The sequence below is a fragment of the Mirounga angustirostris genome, unplaced genomic scaffold (assembly GCF_029215605.1).
Source record: "Mirounga angustirostris isolate CCGP_5_RB_7025 unplaced genomic scaffold, mMirAng1.0.hap1 SCAF_13, whole genome shotgun sequence".
NCBI lineage: Eukaryota > Metazoa > Chordata > Mammalia > Carnivora > Phocidae > Mirounga > Mirounga angustirostris.
The window spans coordinates 39,303,341-39,327,103 of NW_026991721.1; the positions used below are offsets into that span (position 1 = coordinate 39,303,341).

The window sequence follows — 23,763 nt, forward strand, 5'->3', positions numbered from 1 at the left end:
AGGTTGGTGGGGACAAGAGGGGAGATGGCGGAAACCAAGAGCTCCATTTTGAATGTTTTATGTTTGAGATGCCTGTTCAACCATTAAGCAGAGAGGTGACTAAGAAGCCGGTAGCTGTGGGAGTCTGAAGATGGTGGGGAGAGATCTATGTTGGAGCCTCAGAGAGTTCTCGAGGAATAAATGGTAGTCAACCCCCCAGACTGATGAGGTCACTTAGGGACATGGTGCAGATGAAGAGAAGGCCCAGGACAGAGCCAGAGCACCCCAACCTTTAGAGGAGAGAACGAGGAGAAGGAACAGCAGTGAGGTAGGAGAAGCAGGGGAAGGAGGGCATGATCAGCTGTGCTAAGCACTGGGTCAAATGCCACCAACTAGCTAACAGGACACAGGTGTCTTGAAAAGATGAAGAATAATAAAACAAGAGTCAAATATACCCAGTACTACCCAGGATGCATGCTGTGAAGGCCCGGGAGGAAGTGTGGCTGGATCCATTCATCCCACCAACATTTATGAGGGCCCAGGGTCAGCCAGCTGCTAAGAATATAGAATCTGTATTCATTTATTCTCACTCACTCATTTAGTTAAATAAAATTAAAAAACACTGAGAACTTACTATTTGCCAGGCATTGTGCCAAGCATTTAATGATTATTAAGTCAAGGAATAATTAAAAAAACAATGCTTAATCGCTCAGAGAAGGATGAAAGCTTATGAAACAGGTACTTTTATCCCCGTTTTACAGATGAGGAAAATGAAGCAGAGAGAAGTGCAGACCCAGGTGGGGAAGGGGCTTGTTGGCCTCGCCCGGCGCACTCCTCCCAGGCCTGGGTCTGGGCCACACACAGATGAGGGGGCAGACGGGAGGGTAAAGAGAGAACGTACAACACAGCTTGGCAAGTGCCGTGGCAGAGGTGGGAACAAAGTGGTGTCATCTGCACAGAGAACGACAGGACAGGCATTGTGGGGGAGCGCGAGGGAAGGCTTGACCAAGGAGAGCTGATGTTTGAGGTGTCTTGAAGGTGGAGGCAGAGCTCACAGAGAGAAAATGCTGCCGGCGCCACCAGCAAGAGCCAGTGTTTCACACCAGCCAGGGTCGAGGCAGCATGCGGCTCAGCCAAACGGGAAACTGAAGAGAGTTTTAGGAAGGGCAGGGACACAGGAGCCAGCAAGGTGTGGTAACGGGGCCTGGGGGGTGCAGAGGAGGCCAGGTGCTCCCGACGGGGCAAAGGAAGTTGGGGGGGGGGGGCAGCCATGGCTGCCCAGAGAAGCTCAGACCTGCGTGTAAGATGATCCAGCAGAGAGCGAGCTGGGGAGTCCGAGCCCATTTCCTTTCTCCTCAGGCCCTCTCACCCCCGGCCGGGTGTCAGAGGGCAGGGAGCCCAGGCAAAGCCTCCTGGGAGGCAGGGCAGCACGGAGAAGGCTGCAGAGTGGGTCTGGGGGCACAGAGGAAGAAATGCAGCACACATTTCCTAGCCCTGGAAATCTTGGAGCCCTGGGCACTGTCCGAAGTACTTTGTATCTATTCACTTATTTAATCCCCACAACAGCTTGAGGAGGGCAGATGTTCCTCGGGTGGAACAACATGCATTATTTAATTTGTTCTTGCTTGCTTTCTCGCTGGCTGGCTGGGTGCACACGTGGAGTTGTATTTGCATGAGCTGAATGTTGTTTGCTTCCCCCCGTGCGTGCGGCTGTCCTGAAGGGCCAGTCCAAATGGAGGAATGCTGGGAAACGAGGCTGGATAGGGCCCAAGGCTAAACCCAGAATTTGCCTCAAGTGCCCCAGACAAGGGGCCTGAACCCCCTCTCCCCCCACCATATAGACTGATAGCAGAGAGCCCACTCAGCCAGAGGATGCTGCTACGGGATGGAGGGGATCAGACACAAGGGGGGCCGGGAAGGAGGGATTGAGATGATGAAGTCTTTATAGGTGGTAGGCTCCTTTAGGGTTTCTGTACCCATATCAAGAGAGATCCAAGAAAAAGAAAAAAAAAATTTTTTTTTAAGATTTTATTTATTTATTTGAGAGAGAGAGAGCACGAGTGGGGGCAGGGGGCAGGTTGGACTGGGGGCTCCATCCCAGGACCCCGGGATCATGACCTGAGCCAAAGGCAGATGCTTAAACCGACTAAGCCACCAGGTGCCCTGAAAAGGAAAAGCTTCTTAAATCTAATTAGAAAAAGAAGACACAGCGTCTTGCACACAGTAGGTGCTCGATAAATGTGTATTAGACAAACGCATACAAAAAGTTCTATCTGGTAAGTGGATACTATGTGGTGGTTAGGAAAAAGGCAGAGGTTTTGGAGTCCGCGGGCATGAGTTGGAGTCTCCGCTCTGCTGCTTCTTCGGGCCCCTCTTTCCTCATCTGTCAGGTGGGGATGGTACTATCCATGCACGTCAGAGGTTTGTTGGAAGGTTAAAGATAATTCACGTCAAGTTCCTCAGACACGGTTGGCAGTCAGTAAGCGAGAGTATGGCCTGAATGAGCGAACAAGGAGCAGTCCAAGGACCGGCTTCAGGGAGCCCCTGCTCTAGGGTGCTTTGTGCCATTCTCCTGACACCTGGCGCTCAGTGTAAAGCCCCTGGCACACAGTAGGTCTTCGACAGCACCGTGCCACGCAGAGGCACGAAGTGCCCAGTGGTGTCTCCTGAATGATGAACGCACTCCATCTGCTCTAGTCTAGAGCCTTTCTTCTATCCTCTTGACTCAGCCCTGGGTCACCACCTTCCCAACACTCCTCAGCACATGTCTGCCACAGCCTCCTGGATCTGTCCCTCTTAGCTCAGTTCCAACTGGTCACAAAAGAGTGGGTCACAGACTCATGCAAGACTGCCCTGCCTCCTCGCACCTGAACGCTGCCTTCATTTAAGGGGAGTCCGAGCCCTGTCTTGTAATGTCTTTCCTGACCAAGCACAGCTCAGAGCCTCCCCACCCGCCTCCCAGCCTGAAGCTCTTCTTGCCCTCTTATTCAGTCTTGGGCTAAAGAGAGCCAAGGATACCGAGTGTAGAGATTCACACTGCACTGTCCCTGGTGGGGGGGAATTGGGGGCTTCTACCCACCAGCTCCCCTGGGATTGAGGTGCTAATGAAACAGCTCCTGACCCTGACCTTGGAGTCCCAGCCATTGACGTCAGCAAACCTGAAATGATGTAACTTGACTCTCCCCCTGGGGGCGAAGCGGGGGACTGAAGGGGCCTGGAGAGGTGAAGGAGTGGCCAGGAGGCTGACTAGTGGACAGAAGTCGGGGCCAACCCAGCCTTGGCCAGGCCAGGACAGGGCGGAGTTGCCCCTAGCATCGGTGACCCAGAAGGACGGTGGGGGGCTTCTGGCGGGTGGGATGTGCTATCTGAGCCAGTGGCCCAAATCCTTTCTGAAAGCAGTTATCCGGCACTACAGCCACCATCAGGTAAGACAGTGGGCTTCTTGCAGACCGGGGCGCTGACCCTGGCACGGCCACTCTAGACCCCGGTGACATGGCCACGGGGGTGAGCAGCGACACTGCTGCCGTGGGGGTGCATCACTGTCATGGGAGAGGCACGTGTGTGCATATGAATGCGCGTCCCCCTGGGGATGAGGTTCAGCCTGGCCAAATCCGGATGTGCAGAGAGACTCTTGTGGCCACATTGGGGTGATCTGCACGTGGCTCATGGGGTCAGAGGACCAGCCTGGCCCTCCTCTTGCAGCCCCAGCCCTGTAGAGATGCTGGGGAGCGGAGGTGGCCTCCCCCTCCCTGGGGTCTGCTGCGGGCGTGCTGGGCCTAGGACTAGAATTCTGCCCTTGGGTTTTCTAGGTGGATTTTCTGATTGAAAATGATGCAGAGAAGGACTATCTGTATGACGTGTTGCGGATGTATCACCAGTAAGTGTGCGGGGTCCAGCTCCTATGGACCACCCGGGTACCCCTGTCTATAGGGAGCCCTGGGATGGGTTGTTCTGAGACGGGAACCTCCCCTTCCCATCCTGGGGCACTCTGGGAGGGGGGCAGATGCTCAGTGGGAATCAAATGGACACGCCGTTCACTTGCCTTAGCAAATATTTACTCAACTACTCAGTACATGCTCTGTGCTAGGAGCTGAGGGTACACGAGTGAACACATCAGCCTGGTCGCTGCCCCCAGGTTGCTCGTAAACCAGTGAGGGAGGCTGTCAAGTAGCCAGATAGGCTCAACAGAATATGATTGCTGAGATAGAACAAGAAATACCAGCTGCCCCCAGCCGCACGTCCGATCTGTCACTTGTCATTCACCTGCTTCTTTATTCATTCAGCATGCATTTCTAAGCTCCTACTGCTTGCTGGAATCTGGAAATGAATAAGATCTACTTTCTTCCTTCAAGTAACTCGTGGCCTAGTGGGGGGAGTATACAGACTCTACAACCACAAAGAGCTCTAATAGAAGTTGCAGTAAGATAACTGCTAAGGTGAGGTAAAAGCCAGGTGTGAAGAAAGGAGTTTTGCTTCCAATCGGGGGAGGGAGGACCAAGAAGGCGTGAGCTAGGTTTTGAAGGATAAGAAGGATGTTGATGGAAATATCAGAGAAGGACATTCCAGGCTGAAGGATCAATATGAGCACAGGTGCAGAGACATGAAAGCACAGGGTGCAAATGGGAAGTGACAAGTAATGTGGGGGAGTAGAACTCGGGGCACACAGAGACCATGAACAGCTACGAGCCTGGAGCAGCTCCGTAGAGAGTCATGGAGGCCCTGAGCCTGCTGAGGAGCATGGATGGTGGCCTCTGAGCAGTGGAGAGCCACTGAAGGGTTTTGAGAAGGGGAGTGACTTACATTTAGAAAATATTAGATGAGCGTGAGCAGGTCGGTGACAGCTGGAGAAGTGCAGGCCAGAGATGCTGAGGGTCTGAACGGGATGAGGAGTCATGTGAGAGATACTATGAGGGCAGACTTGACAGAGCTTAGCTGCGGAGCAGAAGTGGGGGACCAGGGTACAAGAGGGGTCACCAGCATCTCCCACGAAGTTTCCTGACTGGAAAGATCCTGGGCTTCAGAATTAGGCAGAGCTGAGTTTGAATCCTGGCTTGAGCTCATCTGTAGAATGGGTTAACAATCCCTACCTCACCAGTTTCCCTGTAACATTTAATGGAAAGAATGAGGCTCTTATGAGGCACTTGGCCCAGAGTTAGGGGCTCTGGGCTTTTCAGGAGCGTTCTCTCCATTTCCAGGGCCTGGACCCAGTGGGTGGGGACCCAGCCTGGGACCGCTTCCTCTGGGAACCCTTGGGTGTCAGAAGCCATGGCCATGGGTGAGGCTCCAGGTGTTCCCCGTGTCTCTGCAGAACCATGGATGTGACCGTGCTTGTGGGAGACCTGAAGCTGGTCATCAATGAGCCTAGCCGCCTGCCACTGTTTGACGCCATCAGGCCCCTGATCCCGCTGAAGCACCAGGTGGAGTACGACCAGCTGACGCCCCGGCGCTCCAGGTACAGAGGGCGCCGGCAGGAGGCAGGGGTGGGAGAGGTCACCTGGGATGGACAGGGTCACTCACTACTGGATGGGTCGTGGTGGCAGTCAGGCCAGCACTGGGCCATCACTGACCTCTCCTGTGGCAGGAAGCTGAAGGAGGTGCGTCTGGACCGTCTGCACCCCGAAGGCCTCGGCCTCAGCGTTCGTGGGGGCCTCGAGTTCGGCTGCGGGCTCTTCATCTCCCACCTCATCAAAGGCGGTCAGGCAGACAGTGTCGGGCTCCAGGTGAGCGAGCAGAGTCCAGCGGAATGGGGGGTCAGGGCCTCAGGCTTCCTGCCTCCCTGCAGAACGTGTTCACCTCACCTTTCTGAGACTTTGGGGGAGGAAGAGGCTGACACATCCTGACAGATTTGCTTCAGGCCCATAGAAATCAGGCTGCAGGCAACTGCCTGTTTTCTTCAGTCACGCTGGGAACCTGCCTACTGTGTTTCACCCCCCTGCCCTTCCTGAAGGAGGAGCATATTTGTGTCCTGGCACCTGAAGCTTTGGACGTGTGGCCTTTTACTGGGGGGGAAAAGGAAATCCCAGTGTAGTGTGGTGTTTAAGAGCACGGAGCCCCAGAGCCAGACTGTCCTGGCTTTTCTATTCATGAGCTATGGGACTATGATGAACTTACTTAACCCCATGCCTCAGTTTTCTCATCTGTAAAATGGGGATAATGGTAACACTCCCTATCTCATCAGGTTGTCATAAGGAATAAGTGAATGCGTATTATAAAGTACTTATGCAAGTGCTCAACACATAGTGCTGTGTGTTTGTTAAATAAGCAGAGAGGGAGATTTAATAAACACCTACAGTGTGCCAGGCAACGTGCTCACAACTGGTTCTCATATCATCCCCATCTTACAGAGTTAATAGTGGCTCAGAGACTTGACTAGAGTCACAGGCAGTAAGTGGCAGAGTCAGGATCTGAACCCAGGTCTCTTGACTGCCAAGCCCAGGGATGTCTCTTCAGCACCCCAGGTGCCGCCTCTCCCTTGGGGTCCCACACCTCCGTGTCCGAGCCAAGATGGGCCAACCTCCAGATCTCGCTCCTCCTGGAGCCCAGAGCTGTGTTTTTGTATGTCCAGATTGAAGAGGCTCTCCCAGCCCCACCCCCCCAAAGCTGCCAGCATATTTGTTATCAGGCTGCCAAGACAGGGGCTTCAGGGGGCTCGATTTATGGTTCAGACCCCATGGAGCGGGAGGTGGTTAGTGGGAGCTGACAGACATTGCTTTGTTCTAAATCCGTCTCACCGCTCGCCAGTGGTGGCTGAAATTTCAGCCACTTCATTACTCCTCTCCTGTGGGGCACATTTTCCAGCCCAGAAACACAGCCAGAGAAAAAACATAATGAGCTCCTCTCTTGGACCGAGGCCCTCTTTTTTTTTTTCCAAGGCAAACTCTCCTAGGACAAGCATTTCTCAACAATGCCTCCATGATTGGGGACATCGGGGCATTTTCATGAAACTTAGAGTTTTGCCTTCCCACCTATTTCTCAGGCTTATAAATTGTCTTCTCTTTCTTGGGCTGACAGGCTCATCTGTCCTTTGTGCCCCTGTCCCTCAGATCGTCATTTCATTGTGGCCTTCGCACAAAGGGCCTTTTGCAGGGCCCCACGCTGGAGCGAGAACGAGAGGAAAGCTGATAGTGTAGCCTGAGCCAGGGGCTGTGTGGGAATCATTCTGACTGGGGTCCCAAACAGGTTCCCTTTAGGAACAAGACAGGGAGCCTCACTCAGAGGAGCTTGGGCAAAACGTCCGCCTCCATTCGCCTGTCTGGGGTTCATGTTTCTGGGAAGCTCTCATGCCTGAGATCTGAAGACAGGAGAAGATTCTGGAAGGCAGGGGAGAGACATGTTCAGACACAGCCTGGCTGGACTGAAGGCCCTGCTGATTTGACCTGTTTGGTTCACCTACTGGATATGTGTTAGGTTTTTTTTTGGGTGTGTCCTGTCAGAAGCTAGACTCTCTGCTCTGCACAGCATGCTCTGTCATCCAGGGCTAGAGGATTCTGTGTGCCTGGGTTGTCCCACCCATAAAATGGGCAGAGTAATCTCTGCCTTTCCTATGGGACTTGAGGTCCCCTGTGACAGGTGGCAAGAATCCAGAGAGGACAGGATGCGGGGAACTGTAGCCAGGCTTGGCCAGGTGCCCCTCCTCTCTGCTTCCAGATGCCCAAGAGACAATGTCAGTAGGGGAGACCTGACTTCAAATCCCAGCAATGCTGTACTAACCAGGTGACCTTGAGCAATTCACTTGCGTTCTCTGAGCCTCAGTTTCCTCATTTTGATTAACAGAAACAAAGTTGCTATAAAAAATGGGTGCAAGGAGTGCCTGGGTGGCTCGGTTGGTTAAGTGTCTGCCTTCGGCTCAGGTCATGATCCCAGGGTCCTGGGATCGAGCCCCATATTGGGCTTCCTGCTCAGTGGGGAGTCTGCTTCTCCCTCTCTCCCTCTGTGCTCTTTCTCTCTCTCAAATAAATAAAATCTTAAAAAAAAAAAAAAAAAAGTGGATGCAAGGAGCTAGCCCAGCTGCTCTCCTCACATGAGGTGTCCCCAGAAACCAGAGAGTTCTTTAGTGAGCCCCTCCCTCTGGCACCTTTTTGAGCCCCTTGCCACTCTCATCAGGTCCCTGAGAAGATTGGGGTCTGTGCTGAGGTGTGGAAGGGAAGCATTCAGGTGGCAGCTTTGAGAATGTTGCTCTGTAGGGATGTTGGAGACGGTGGGAGTTGGCCTAGCTGAACCCCTCACAGGCTGTGTGCCTGCCCAGCTCCCGGACCCCACGGAGTCAAGTTGTGTCCCCCACATGTACCAACAAGTCCCCAAAGGACAGTACATGTGGTGTGAGTGAAGCTGCCAGCTGGCTTGGGCTGGCCTCAAGCTGGAGAAGAGGGGCATCCAAGATCCAGTACCTGTTTTGCAGCTAATGGCCATGTGACATTACACAAAACATCACCTCCCTGGGCCCCAGTTTCATCTGATGTCTGAGGATCCTTCTAGCCCCACAGCTATGAAGTGAGGAGCTTCAGGACTGATCCCCAGAGCCAAGGCTCTTGGAAGGGCCCACAGCAGCCTCCAGCTCACCACAGATCTGTGACCAGGCTGACCCTGCAGGCCCGTGAGCCCCTGTCTCTCCCAATCCAGTGAGGCCTAAAGTCCTGCGAAGAGGGTAGGAGTATTTAGGGCTAGGCTCGACGAATGATAACAATAGTGACTATGTACTGATTACTGATCGTATGCCAGGTGCTGGCAGGCTTTACACGGACATGCTTGCTTAATTCTCACAGCAACTGGAGCATTTCCCCAGTTTACAGATGAGAGGAACTGGGGTTCAGAAAGTTCAAGAGACTTGCCCAAGGTCCTTTTTCCTCTTCTGGGGACAGCATCCGTAGGCATTCCAAATGCTCCAGCGTTTGGCATATCGTCGTAGGCTTTTCTACAGTACAATCTCGAACAAAATGAGGCCGTCTCGAACCCCTGCTAATAGAATCATTCACCTTCAGACCAAGAAGGTTGGGAAGGCTCCAAACTCCACATGTGGCGTGTGCCCAGGCCACCTTCGAGGCGTTTGTGCTGTGATGCCTACAGTTCTTTTTTTTTTTTTTTAAGGTTATTCATTTACTCAAGAGGGCGAGAGCAGGAGAGAGAGAGAGAGAGATTGAGAGAGCAAGGGGGTAGGAGCAGAGGGAGAGGGACAAGCAGATTCCGTGCTGAGCGCAGAACCCGATGCGGGGCTGGATCTCAGGGCCCTGAGATCACTACCCAAGCCGAAAGCAAGGGTCGGATGCTTAACTGACTGCGCCAGCCAGACGCCCCGACACCTACAGTTCATAGGAGGTTGTCTAAGGTTAAAAAAAACACATCAGCAGAGCTGATGGTGCTTCCATGTGTGCAAAATGTGTCTGTGACAGGATCAAGCAGGCTTTCCTTATCGAAGAGCAGAAAATCGTTGTGAAAGTGCTAGAGACACAAGCATAGAGTCGGAAAGCTAAATAAAAAATGAAGATTTTTTTGAGTAATAAAAATTTTAAAAAGAGAGAACTGCCCAAGGTCGTTCAGCTAATAAGAGTAGAAGCAGGGGTGGGGCATCTGGGTGGCTCAGTCGGTTGAGCATCTGCCTTCGGCTCAGGTCATGATCCCAGGGTCCTGGGATCGGGTCCCGCATCGGGCTCCCTGCTCGGCGGGGAGTCTGCTCCTCCTTCTACCCCTCACCCCGCTCTCATGCTCTCTCTCACTCTCTCTCTCAAATAAATAAAATCTTAAAAAAAAAAAAGAATAGAAGCAGGGGTTTGAATCCAGGTCATCTGATGCCAAAGCCCTGTGTTTATTCACTGTTCTTTGCTTACTCCCAGCGTTGGAATTCAGAGGTCAGGGCTGTGGCAGAGTTAAAATGTCCCCTGAGCGTCCATAGAGTGGAAAGAAAGAAATCATGTGTGTGCCAGTGATGTGAACTTGAGTCAGGAATCGTGGAAGTTCCTCACCCTGACTCAGATGTGGTGTTTCAGTGATTAACAAGGACAGGAGAGCCTGCTTCTTGGGGCGGGGTGGGACAAAGGCCACGGGAGAGCTGCTTGAATCTAGGTGAAGGGTTGCCCTTTGCATGGGTTCCAGAACCTGGTGGTGACACAGTGGGGTAAAGGGGACACTGGAGTGAGGGGACAGGGTCCCAAGTTCTAGTCCCAGCTCTGCTACCCACTCTCTGTGGCTCTCGTCTCCCATGTTGGATTCCCCCATCTGCAAAATGGGCCAGAAAGCCTGCTTGGACGTGTCACTACCATGGGACCCCTCAGGCTGATGGAGAGGGGGTTGGTTATAACAAGGTACTAGGAAACATCCCAAGGTTTCTTCTGAGGCAAGGCATGGTCATCGTCCCTTTTCCTGGAGAGCACGCCCAGAGCATCTGGTGGCAAGCTTGTCCAGCTGCCGGATGCCCCCTCAACCTGGTGCTCATTCCCTCTGTCTGTGGCCAAGGTTGGGGATGAGATCGTCCGGATCAATGGATATTCCATCTCCTCCTGCACCCACGAGGAGGTCATCAATCTCATCCGCACCAAGAAGACTGTGTCCATCAAAGTGAGACGTGAGTGAGGCCAGAGGGCACGGGGCATTGATGGAGGGGTGGGCTAGGGTGGGGTAGGCAGTGGGGTCCCTAGCTCCTGGGGGAGGGAGGGAGGGCAGAGGAGCCGTCCTTAACCCCCATGCCTTTCTCCCACAGACATTGGCCTGATTCCTGTGAAGAGGTAAGCAGGACCCTTCTCTGCAGACAGGCTCTTCACTGTGGGCTCAGGGTCCTGGGATCGGCTGTGGGGTCTGGCTTCAGCCAGGCCAGCCCTGCTCCCAGGCCAGTGGTAGCTGGAGGCTCCAGATGGGCAGATCGGGATTTGGAGCCTGGCTCCTCAGACATCTCTCTCTAATGACCCTGATCTTCTCCTTTCCCTTCCCCCCAGCTCTCCTGATGAACCCCTCAAATGGCAGTATGTGGACCAGTTTGTGTCAGAATCCGGGGTAAGGGCCAGGGTCACCTGTGATGCAGTCTGGATGGGGTTGTCTTCAAGGAGGGACAGCCTGTCCCAAAGGGAGGGCTTGCCCCAGAGATGTGCGTTCAGGGGCTTCTGACAAGCCCCCAGGGCATCCAGAATGTTCCTGAGGGTGGTGGGCCCTCAGCCAGGCCCAGCTGGTGCAGACAAACCCCCAAGGGACATAATGGTGAGCAGTCTTATGTGGGGACAGCAGTGCTTGCTCTAAAGGGCTTTATGAAGTCAAGAGGCCACTTGTATACATGTGGACACCGAGTGACCCGTATCCCATCCTTCCTCCAGGGAGGGCAGAGTAGCCTGGGCTTCCCTGGCAGTCGGGAAAACAAGGAGAAGAAGGTCTTCATCAGCCTGGTAGGATCCCGAGGCCTTGGCTGCAGGTGGGTGGCAGGCATGCCCTGAGGCTCGCTCCTGGCCAGTAGACCCCAGTAGACCCCTAACACCTCTCCCCTTTCTCCTTGCTGCTTCTGAGGAGATGACACTTCTCGGAGTCTGATTTCTTCCCTGAGCTTCACAACAGCCCTCTATGGCCAGAGGGACAGCTCCAACAGGCCCATTGGACAGATGAGGAAACTGAGGCCCAAAGGCAGAGCCATGTTCCTTCAGTGGGCCCTCAAGTCACTGCAAAAGGAACCTGTCCAGCCGGTCATCTCTGCTATAGTTCCCTTGTCATTTATAACCTTGTGGGCTTCCTGAAGTGGCAGCCAGGGAATTGCAAACAGGCGTCGGGCCACGTGGGGTGTTCTTATTAATAAGCACGCAGGTGCTACAGTTGTAGATCTAGGTTCCAACCCCTGCTCTGCCACCTGTGAGCTCTAGAACCTCGGCCTAGTCACTTAGCCACTCTGAGCCTAGTTTCCCCCCATATAAATTGGGGATGAGAACACCCGCAAAACCAGTTGTTGTGAGGAGGGATGAAATGACAGAAGTAAAGGACCAGCTTAGTGCTTAGTAGGTAGTAAGCAGCTGCCAAACATTAGCTATTATTATGTAAGTTTTTCATATTATTTCCATTCATTTACATGTATTCAACACTTTTCTGCCAAGCATAAGTGATAAAAAAAAAGTCCCTCCTTCCTAAGAGATTACACTCTAGAATGTAGTGAACGTGGAAGCCAGCCACTGAATAGTTACAGCAGAGACTGTAACAGATGGCAAGGACTCTGATGGAGTTATGTTCGGCTTGTTTCAGAGATGGCAGGTCGGTCTCCCGTCCTGTGCTATTTCTAATCAATTAGTGGTGGCTGCCTGGAGTACTGCAGTTGACCCTTGAATAATGCAGGGGTCAGGGGTGCTGACCCCTTGCAGCGTCCAAAATCCCTGCATAACTTTTGACTCCCCCCAGATTTAACTACTAATAGCCTACCGTTGCCCGGAAGCCTTACCGATAACATATAGACAGTTGCTTCACACATATTTTGTGTTTTACATATTGTATACTATATTCTTACTGTAAAGTAAGCTAGGGAAAAGAAACTGTTGTTAAGAAAATCATAAGGAAGAGAAGATACATTTACAGCACTGTATTTTAAGAAATCCATGTATAAGTGGACCCATGCAGTTCTAACCCAGGTTGTTCAAGGGTTGACTGTGCTTTGAAAAGAACTCTCAGGCTATATCTAGGTTTGGTGGAAAAGAGTGCTGTGATCGATTAGTGATGCCTGCCACAGGTGTGGGAGTGGAAAATGACAATACAAATGCCCTCCTTGGTGGAGGTATCTTGGGAGCACTGAGGAGGGAGCAACTAGCTGAGGCTTGGGATAGAATAAAGAGTATGGTGAGAACCTTGTAGAAGAGATAGCATTTGAGTCTTAAGGAATGACTAGGAAAGTGCTAGGAAGAGAGAAGAAACAGCATGTGCCATATATCGGGTGAGGGATTGGGTATCGGGGAATGACAAATAGTTTTTTTGTGGCTATTGCCACAGGGAAATGAGGCTGGACAGGTAACCAACAGAGCACCACGGGTAACTGAGCCTCGTGGGTGACCTGGATCCTGAGGGGCCAGAGCACGGGACACGCAGGTAGAGGGGACGGGACATTGAGAATGAACAATGCTACAGAGATGAGCAGAGCCTCACCTGCTTTTCCCATCTCTTCCACAGCATTTCCAGTGGGCCCGTCCAGAAGCCCGGCATCTTTATCAGCCACGTGAAGCCTGGCTCCCTGTCTGCCGAGGTGGGGTTGGAGGTGAGCGACCTTGGGATGGCCCCAATGGGGTGACAGGTCAGACGATCACACAGTGACAGAGGCATGGGCCTTCCTGCACAGGGCCTCTCTCAGCGGCCACTGGCTGATGATTCCTACCCACCCCCAAGGGAAAGCTCCACCTTTGACCTTTCCACAGTCTTCTCCAGCCCTGAGAGCCTTTGGTCCTGAGCTTGGGAATGTAGTAATAATAATTGACATTCACTGAGTGTTTACTGGGTAGGACATTATTCTAAGCTCTTTAAAATTTATAAAGACGCTGAGAATTAGGTACTATCATTATCCTCATTTTACAGATGGAGAAATGGAGACCTGCAAAAAGTGTGTGATTTTTCCAAGATCACGTACCTAGTGTGATAGGGCTGGGATTCAAACCGAGGTGGTCTGGTGCCAGAGCCAGAACTCTTACTCTCTACTCTGGACAAGTTACTCCTGTTTCTGTGCTTCGGTTTCCTCTCCTATGAAATGAGGGCAATAGCCTTCCTTCTAGGGTCATTGTGTGGATTAAATGAATTCATACATATGCTTCACACTGTGCCTGGCACACAGTAAGGGATCGACGAATGTTAGGTAGTATACAAATTATTATTATGGCTCAACACAGCCTCTGCTATATGAGAAACCCAAAGGCTCCTGTGTCTACAAACTGGGTTTTAAAAGCAAATGTCATAAATTAAGCCAAAGGAATGAACCTCTAAGGGTATAATAGTTGACAGTTGATAGAAGAGATTTGAGGTAGAGGAACCCTGAGAGGATCCTAAGCTTTCTAACTGCTGTGTTCATCAGGAAGAGTTGAGGTGCAGCCACTTGAAGACTCAACGTCTGACCCTGGCCATCAGGGGAAGCCCTTCCTGCGGATGAGTGGGTTTACAGATAGTGTAAACACGCTGATCTCTCTCCATTTCTCCACCAGACTGGGGACCAGATTGTCGAAGTCAACGGCATCGACTTCTCCAGCTTGGACCACAAGGAGGTGAGATGCGGGGTCTTCAGCTGCTGGCTGGTATCCTGTCTGCCCTTCACTTCTCTTGCGCCTCCCCCTGCCACGGGGTCTGAGACCATCCGTGCTCTCTAGAGGCCTCAACTGCTCCGGTGTGTCAGGCTTCAGCCAACTGCCCGCTTGCCCCCCCCCCCAGGCCGTGCATGTGCTGAAGAGTAGCCGCAGCCTGACCATCTCCGTCGTAGCTGGAGCCGTAAGTCCAGGATGATGTGGTAGGGGGCCCCCAAACCCCTGACCTCCAGCCCCAGCCATTCAGACCCCCGCTGTCTGCCGCACACTCCTGGAAAAGGCCAGAGGGTCTCCATTCCTGAAGCTCTGACGGAGCAGAGGGAGAGATCTCTGCCCAGCCAGGAGGAGCTTGCTCAGAGACCACAGGCGCCACAGTGCCTGACACGGGGGCCGGGGGCCGTGGTGATAAGAAGACAGCCTGCATCTCCATCCCCAGGGCTGTGGTAGTGGATGCCCAGGTTCCCCGGGAGGCTGAGCAAGGGGCCTCTTTTTGCTCCCTGAGGGCCGGGAGCTGTTCCTGACAGACCGGGAGCGGCTGGCGGAGGCACGGCAGCAGGAGCTCCAGCGGCAGGAGCTTCTCATGCAGAAGCGGCTGGCAGTGGAGTCCGACAAGATCCTCCAGGAGCAGCAGGAGATGGAGCGACAGTGAGTGGCGTGTGGCCAGCCGGGCCTCCCCAGAGCCCCTCCCCCTCCCCCCGGGGTGTCCTGGGCCGGCTTCATCCTGCCTCCTGCCTCCACCACCGAGGCCTGTCCTCAGATCACATAGGTTCAGTGGTGGTCTGGAGGCCTCGGATGCAGAGAGGTTAAGCCACTTGTGAACCAAGTCACATATGGCCAAGCTGGGATTCACACCTGTCCGTGGTAATAAGGCCCCCTCTTCCCGGGGTTGCTTGAGATGATAGACCAAGAAAATAAATGTAGTGAGCAATTCACACACAGAAAAAAAAAAACCCTACTGTCAAAGTCCAAAGCCAGATACATCCGAGGAATGTAAAAAGAATTTGGGAAAGGAAGGTGGATAGGATCTTTGCCTCTTCCCCATCACAAAATTAGCCTGGAGAACCAGCCCTGGTGGTACCTCTGCGCATTGGCCTGGCCCTGACCAGCAGCCCTGACTACATGGGGCCTGGGGCCCCCCTCCCGAAGGACCTCTCTCCAGCCAGGTCCTGCCTGTCCTCAGTCACTTTATCTAAGTGTTTGGAGGTGGACATACAGAGTGTGGCATGCGTTGATCTGCCTCCCATCCCTGGCAGCACAGAATCTCTGCTCAGCAGTGCCAGACGATTTTGTTGGACCTGCTTCCCCGGCATCCAAATCTGGTCCAGGCATCCTTGGAAGGGAGCCTGGAAGAAAGATTTTAAACCTTTTTCGAATCAGGAATTAGCTACAAGAAGAGTTAACTTCTCTCGCATGGACTCCAACATGCCAATCTGAATTTGTGTTTCAGAAGGAAAAAGGAAATTGCCCAGAAGGCAGCAGAGGAGAATGAAAGATACAGGAAGGAGATGGAACAGTGAGTGTCCGGGTCCACATGTCTGCACACACCTGTCTGTGTGGGGATTGTGGTGGGCCAGAGGCCACCTCCAGGCCTGCTTTGCCTGGTCCTCTTGTCCCCTGGTGGATCCTCCTTTATTTGTAGCCATTCTGTAGACCTAGGAAAGCCCATCGTGTTGCGGTAACTGGAAAACGGTCTTGTCATCCCCAGGCTGGCATTCCCACTCGCTGTAGAATACAAGTACCAGGGTCTGTGTTTTCTTCACCACAGCTAGAGCTGTGTGGCCTCTCCCCAGGCTGCGTAGGGTTTCCCAATAGGCAGATGGTGGGCCTGCATAAGTCCTGACCCCGATAACAGGCATGAGGATCTTATTTCAGGATTATAGAAGAGGAGGAGAAGTTTAAGAAGCAGTGGGAAGAAGACTGGGGCTCAAAGGAACAGCTGCTCTCACCTAAAACCATCACCGCCGAAGTGCACCCAGTACCCCTTCACAAGCCTAAGTGTACGTATCGTGCGCCGGGGGAGGGGGCTTCCTTCTGAGTCAGAGGGTTTGGGGAGTCTCTAGACAGAGATGCTGGTCTTCCTCCACTCACCACCGCCTCCCCAGGTGAAGAGCCCGTGGCTCCCTGGGCTGCATTTTCTTCCTGGAGGGGCAGCCTTGTGCCAGGGTCCTGGAGTGGGTGGGATCTGTCTGTCCCCTTGTCCCCGGGACCAGGCTCTCCCCCACAACACAGACTCGGGCAGGTGGACCTCTCCCCATGCCCTTGGGCTCTGACCAGGGAATGGAGAGCTGTGGCAAAAGCGAGCAGCTCCTGGGATCATCATCTCGGTTTGCTGGGTGTGGTGTCCACATCCTCCCTGGTTCTGAGTCAGAGCTGGGTGCAATGACCACCAGAAAGAGGGGAAGCGCTCATGTTGGCAAGGACTCTGGTGGTCCAAGGCTGATGGGTGACTGTGGGGAGAGCTTACCCGAGGCACCCCTGCCACCTGCATCCCTGTGTGCGTGCTAGGGTCACAGCCCTTCAAGGATGGAGTCTGGGAGAGGACTGAGACCCCTCCTGGGCCCACACTGCGGCCATCCCCCTCAGCACCCTCCGCCCTTAGCACCTCCTTTCTTCACCTGTCCCGGGTTCTTACCTCCCGTTTCAGGGTGGGCCTCCACCACCTGCTGCCCTGTCAACCCAACTGCCCGGATGTCTCTTCGCGGGGCAGCTCACACCACCAGGACAAAGTGGGGGCTCAAGCTCTGTGCTGTCCCAGTGGGCTGGTGGTAGGAAGCCAAGCAAGGTAGCTTGGGGGCCATAGCGACCACGAGTCCAGGATTCCGGATTGAGCCTTACCCTCACTTTATGTGACAAAGGGCCAGTTCTACTGCAGCTGATAGTGCTCAGCTGATCTGGGGACCTCTAGAGATGGGGTGAATCTACACCTAAGAACCAAGAATCCCCATCTCTGCTCTATCGCAGCCATTCAGGATCTTGCGATGGGGTCTGGACAACTCTGGCCCCGAGCCCTAGAGGGACATCATCTTGACAACACAGGCCACTTGGGTCAATGAAGAGGTTGGGCAGGGCATCTGGATGGTTCCATTTCACCCCTCCCTGGGTGCGGGACAGACATCTGCTAATGCATTCCTTCCTGGCAGTGGGGCAGGGTGTCATCTCCGGGTCTTCTCTGAAGGACAAAGCAAGCTCTCATCAGCCTCCACCCCCCCACCCCCGACATTTGGTATTAGCTGAGGATGTGCCCAGAGCTAAATTCCTGGTGAATATTCTGTGTTTTAGACAGGGAGCTAATTTGCTCTTATGAGTGAAACAGGAGCTTCAGAAGGAGAGAAATCGATTTTAATTGCTTCTTGTGGAAAGTAATCCCAGTCAATTTAGTACCTTTCTAGAAATTGGGTCTTGGCTTCAGCGCAAACACACCCTCTCAGGAACTATAAAAAATAAGAACCTTTCTCTAGCTAGCTCTTTATTTAGTGCTCTTAAACCAAATCAATCTTCTTGAATAAAAGGAGTAAGAACTCTCCCTTTGCTTGAAGATATAAATGTTTTCTAAGGGAATGTATGAAGCATGGGATTGATGTCCCAAGCCTGCCTGCCTGAGCCGGGGCAGCTCCATCCATCTCCGCATGCACCGGCAACTTCATCTCATTTGGAAGTAAGTCAGGAAATGCAGGAAGGCCTCCGAGCCAGCTCAGTTCCTGCCTCTCTCCCCATCCCTGGGAGGCTGGAACAGTCCCTGTTTTGCTGGGCCAGCAGGGACCAGATCACCACCACCTCCTCCCTGGCCACTCTTCAGCTTGGGGGCCCAGGTAGCCAAGAGGGTTTACCTGCCTCGGGGGGGTTGTGCCTGTGAGGGGTGGACCACACATTTTTGAACAGACGAGAAAGAATGTGGGGCATCTCTTGCCTGGAAAAGGAAGCCCCTCATCCTAACGATGTGGGTGGGACTTGCTGCTCCTCTCGCCACCACCTGTCCCAGGGGCACGGCCTGCCTCCCCAATGACGACCCAGCAGAACCCCAACATTCTGTCGAGCCAGGACAGATTGTCAAGAGGCCCCCAGAAGAGCTTTCTTTAGCCCCAGCAGTGAGGGAGGGGGGTTATTAAGGATCCTAGAGCTGGAAGGAGCCTTGGGAGATGAAGAGGTTTTAAATAAGATATTTCTAGGTTTTTCTCTCCATCAAGGACCCAATCAATTAGCCTTCACCCCCAATAGACCCCATGGTTTAGAAGTTGAGGTTTTTCCTATCACACCATTAATTAGTCATTTGTTTTCCTATTGTTTTATTAAGTAGTCATTCTTGCTTGCAAGAAAGCATCAATGTTTCACTGTTGAGTAAACATAAACTGAGCCAAAAGCAAAGGAACTTAACTTACAGCCTTTTCATAGATGAATGGGCAAGTTCTTCTAATTAATATTTGAAATATTAATAAGCACCTCACAGCAGACTCCTACACTCCCTTCCACAATCCTAGGGAGGCCAAAGTCCAGGTTGGAAGCCACTGGAATGGATGATTTGCTAGTCTCCACGTGCTGTCAAAATTCATGTGTTCCTTACCACATGTCTCCCCTTTACTCTTTGGAATCTCCTCACCTCCTCTGGATCCCCAACCTTGCCCACATAGCTCTGACATCCCCCAGGAACCCAGAGTTCCCAAGGCGGTAAGAAGCAGCCAGGAGAACCTGTTCTTCCATTGTAAGCCCTTGGCACCAAACATGTATAATACTCAGATATTCCCATCCTCTGTCCCTCACTTCCCAAGTGTCAACGGAATGCCCTGCAAAAGGTTTCTCACTTGACTGTCAGATCAGAGGCCCCTGTTGTTACCCCATTTTACAGATAGGAAAACTAAAGCTACCGAGGTTGAGAACACTGCACACACCATCCCAGAGCAAAGCAGTCTGACCTGGGTATCTGAACCCCTTTCCTGTCCCTGACCTCACCGTTCCCGTAGAGGAAGCTGGCCGTAGGTCATTAGGCTCCTGGGAAGCACCTCTGGCCTCTTGGTCTCCTGAGCCCCGCTTCGTTCACCAGCTTCCTCCTCTTTTCCCGGGTAGCTGATCAGGGAGTGGAGCCTGAGCTTGAGCCAGCAGACGACCCAGATGGAGGCACGGAGGAGCAGGGAGAGCAGGTTTGCAGCCCCCGCTTTGTTCCCTAGCCTTGCTGCTCTGCTTGCCCTGCCCGCCGCCTCCTGCTATCCCTGCACCCAGCTCTAAGCGGCCAGCACGTGGTGGGGACCACGGGAGGGTGCAAAGCTCCTGCAAGCCCAGCTTAGTCCAAGAACTGCACGCAAAACCTGAGGACGGGCCTGGTGACCGGGCTGAAACGTCCGCTGATGCACACTGAAACAACTGAACCGATGTTTCGAATATTTAAGTACTGCCCGAGCCCAGGTTCTTCCTTCGCTGCTCTGGCCTCTCCCTCAGGACTCCCTAGATATCCCCGAGATCCAGCAAGTAAGTGGGTAGTGCTTGATCCCGCAGAAGGCTTTCAAGATCCTGTTCTAGAACTCAGGCTGGTCAGGGTGGGTGATTATTTAAGGGATCACTGCTGGCCCAGGGAGCTTGAGGTTTGAGGTGTTTCCATGTCATGCTGTGGCCTGGGGAAAGCAAGGGGCTGGTGCCCTGGTGATCTGGCTTTTCTGGGGGCGGTTCTGCCCACTGCAGCCTGAGCTACCTTTTCCAGAGCCGATCCCAGTCATTGCCTTCTCTCTCAACATCGACAGGGGAGCACGTGGGCTGCACCAGGAGACAAGGCAGTGTTGTTCTGGGTGACAGCAGTTCTAGGCAGAGCCCCAGGCTTGCTTTTGTCTCGCGCTGTTCCTTGGCTGGAGGGACTAGCTGTCAGTCAGGAGTGGCCCCGTTCTCTCTGAGCAGGGCTCTGCATTCGCAAACTGCAACAGAAAAGCTCATCCTTCCAGAAGGGCTGTCTCTGGTTTTCTGGCACTGACTTCTGAAGCCAGTGTCCCGGGGAGAAGCAGGTTGGCAGGGCCCTTCTCAGGCAAGCCTGGGGCCTGCTCTGTAACCCAGGTGAGGCCAGGTGAGTGGAGAGTCAGACCGAGGGTGCGGTCCTCCTGTCGAGTCCACCAGTGCTGTTGTTCGTCTCACAGACCGACGTGCTCCCTAAGGTCCTGACTCCGGGCTGCCACCTGTTGACGCCCTGGGTGAGCGGAACTGCGGCTCATCTCCCTGTTCTCTGTGTTCTTATAGCCTTTGGGTGGTTTTATCGTTACGACGGCAAATTCCCGACCATCCGCAAGGTAGGATGCGAGGCTGAGTGCTATGCCATGTGCCACTGAGTTTGCTGTGGGTTTTGGCCTTTCCAAGCCTTGTTTCTTTTCCTGTGAACTCTAACCCGTGTGACCTGACCCGTTCACTTGGAGGGCTGACCCTGTCCGCGCCTCCCTGTCAGGCTGACGTCAAAGGCCCGGGCTCTGTCACAGAAGCATTGTCAGGGGGAAAGGATTCAGGGGGCGAGACCCGCCCTGGTACCATCCGGCACCGCCAGGATCAGCGTCAGCCCCAGGAGGCACAGGGCAGGGGCAGGGCCATGGCAGGAAGCTTCTACTTTGTTCCTCTGTCAACTAGAACCAGAGGCCAAGACCAGAAGCCACGGGCAGACAGTGGCGTATCAGGCTGGGTATACACGGCACTGGTTACAAGACCAGCCAGACAGAGCCTGGCTGCCAGGCAGGGTTTTGCTGCCTCGAGATGAGATGAAGAGCCACACCAATCCCAACCCTCTCCTGGCATTATCTACATGTGCCAAGATAATGCATTTTTCTGGTCTCTGGGGCCTTGAATTTTCTCTCTAAATCTTATTACTGCATCTCCAGGCCCCTAAGACTCTCGTGCTTTTTCTTTCCAAATCACTTTGGCATTTGATTATGAAAACGCCGCTGTTAATATCTGTAGATTGAATATTTGAAAGGACTTGGCATTTGGAAATCAGGCATTAGCATAAATCTGGGTGAACTCATTTAGGTGTTATCACTCGACCGGGTCTTTCTCAAGGGATGTTGGTTCCCCTGGAAACCACAGCAGTAGCAGCTGGGTGACCTTGATGATATGTAGCTTCTCCTTGCCTGTAAAATGGGAATAGCTGATGTTCCGGAAACAGCTACCCCCTTCCTCCAACACAGACTGCCATGGTCTCAGAAAGGACCCAGTCTCAGAAGACGTCTTTTTCATCCTACAGCCTGACTCTGTGGCTTCGGATGTCTCATTGGGTTAGATCTCTAATTCTCCTCTATGCACTGTCTCTATTAGAACTCACCTAGAGAGGACAGCATGCACACATACCCATGCACACACACAAGATTTTACTGGAAAAAAATAATTAAAAGGAGATGGATAGGTAAAATCTTTTCCAGGTACTAATAACCAGCCAAATGTCAGAGAACAAGCATCTCCTCCACACACACACCTCCCACAGGAAACCATGCCACTTGGAAATTGCTGTGGGTAAAGGAGACCCGTTTTCCTCTATTCATTAGTTCAGTATAACCGAATAGCTAGTATTTTTGTCTTCATTTCCAAAAGAGAGAAAGATTGCTTCCAGGTAGAAGCAAGAGCATATCCACCCCATCTGCCTTTCCTCTTGGCCCAGACCAAAAGGACTATTCGCCATGAATCTAAGTGACAGCTAAAAGGATAACAGAATCACATCCCTCGCGCTGGCTCTGAAAATCCATTGTCACTTTCTCTAGAGCCTGTGACACGTCTTGTGTCCCAGAAGCTAGAACACCAAGTCCCTAGGTAATACACGTGGCTATCTATAGCCGTGATTGTCAATGCACAAAATTGCCCTTATTTGCAAAGGTAAAGATTCAGTGTCTTATTCCTAACATGGCAAGTAAGTCCCTCTGGGGCTCATGGTCCCCAGGCCTGTGGCCCCACCAAGTCTGCATCAGAGCCTGAAGGGTGCATGGTTCTGACTAAGCCTTTCACTAGAGATGCTTGAGTAAAACATGCAAACCAGCCCTACTTGGAGGAGCCCACTGTCCCACAGGGGAGATGGATTCACATGCAACTGAGTAACCTATATATTGGGCACTAGTATGAGGTCAGGAGACAATGCTATGGGACAATTTAACCTCCTGCATCAGTAAATAGGTGCTACTTTCTTGGAAATGGGACAGAAACTGTCACATCTGCCTGCCCCATCCAGGAGCCCTGGCTCTAAAATCTTAGCACTGATAGTTTTGGGGGTTTTTTGGGGGGGGGGGGGGGCTTGTTTTTTTTAATGAACAGAATGGCCATTCTTATCATGGTGGTCCCTGTGAGAAGTCATGTCCTTATTCTAGCAAGCTATCATTAGGCAGAATGTTCTTGGCTCCCCTTGGGGGAATTGTTGTCTGATCTATAATATGATGGCAGGGTTCATCTATCAACTCAGCCAAGAGTCCAATGAACATGGTAGGCAAGGAACCAAGCAGGACCCTGAAGAAATGAGAATCATTTTCTCAAGTAGTTCATAAACTGCTCTGGGGGGTGGGCCTCTATCCCCAAGATAGGGGACCATCTCCAAAGCACATTATCTGTGCATGGAAGTAGGGGTTGTCTTTAGGAGGGGAGGCAGGATAACTCAGTCATAGGTCCATAACTACACCCCCAAGTCTTTCCAGCTGTGGACAAAGTTTTATGTCCAGTGCTGAGAAACTCAGTTCCTCATTCCTGCCCTTAGATGCTGCGATGATTCAGGAATTCTGAGAGAAGACCCCTTGTTGGGGTGGGGGTGAGCTCTGTGAACAGATTTCCTCCTCCCCACAGAAATACCCCAGAATGCTGACTCTCTCTGCTGTCCCCTCTCCTGAGTGCTAATTCTGTCCTTTGTGCTGTGTGTGATGGGGCTGATGCTCCCTCCTGCCATCACCCCAGGTGTTAGCTCACCCGGGCACAGGAGAAAACTTGTAGGACCTGGAAGGCTCAGGTCCAGATCCTGGCACCACCACTGACTAGATGTTTGACACTGGGCAAGGGTTTTCACCTCTCTGAGCCCTGGATCCTTCATCAAGAGAGCGAGGATAATACCTACATATGAGATAATCAACATAAATCCCTTAGCACATAGGCAGTCCATAAACGTTAGTTTTCTTCCTTCCTTACTCCTTGGCTTCCTTGCAACCCCATGGGAGGAGCGACCAGGAAAGTAGGTCTTACGGGTCCAATTCCACCAGGAAAAATAAGGAGTCTGTTTGCTTTGCATCTCCTATCCCAAATCCTCTCGAACCTTGACAGTCGGTTTAAAGCAGTGAGGCCATCCTCTTCCCCCACCCTCATCTCCTAGTCCTGTAATTTCTGGCTAATCCTCAATTCAGGGGCCTAGTTCAGAGGGCCTCTACAGGATTAAATGGTCTGCAGCTTAAGCATCAGAGCAAAATCTGATGTCCCTGGCTCTGGGCTCCCAGGTCTGAGGCTGGCTCCCACCTCCTGCAGCTTAGGACAGAGGATGTCTGCAAATGAGGCTCGCCACCTCTCCCAGATTTTCTATAGAATCTCCCAGGATGTCTCTCTGTTGCCTAAACAACGAGACACCTTTCTTTCCAGATAATGGAGA

At 52.6% G+C, this 23,763-nt stretch overlaps 1 protein-coding gene across 1 annotated transcript in view; it reads left to right on the forward strand.

Moving 5' to 3' along the window:
• USH1C (USH1 protein network component harmonin) overlaps positions 1-23,763 on the forward strand; it is a 45,217-nt gene that overhangs the window by 3,933 nt on the left and 17,521 nt on the right. Inside the window, 14 exon segments of the mRNA XM_064576785.1 lie at positions 3,789-3,856; positions 5,288-5,431; positions 5,561-5,699; positions 10,426-10,534; positions 10,670-10,694; positions 10,902-10,959; positions 11,274-11,368; positions 13,093-13,177; positions 14,109-14,168; positions 14,332-14,388; positions 14,707-14,849; positions 15,652-15,717; positions 16,077-16,201; positions 20,415-20,464. Of these exon segments, the coding sequence (XP_064432855.1) occupies positions 3,789-3,856; positions 5,288-5,431; positions 5,561-5,699; positions 10,426-10,534; positions 10,670-10,694; positions 10,902-10,959; positions 11,274-11,368; positions 13,093-13,177; positions 14,109-14,168; positions 14,332-14,388; positions 14,707-14,849; positions 15,652-15,717; positions 16,077-16,201; positions 20,415-20,464 (1,224 nt within the window).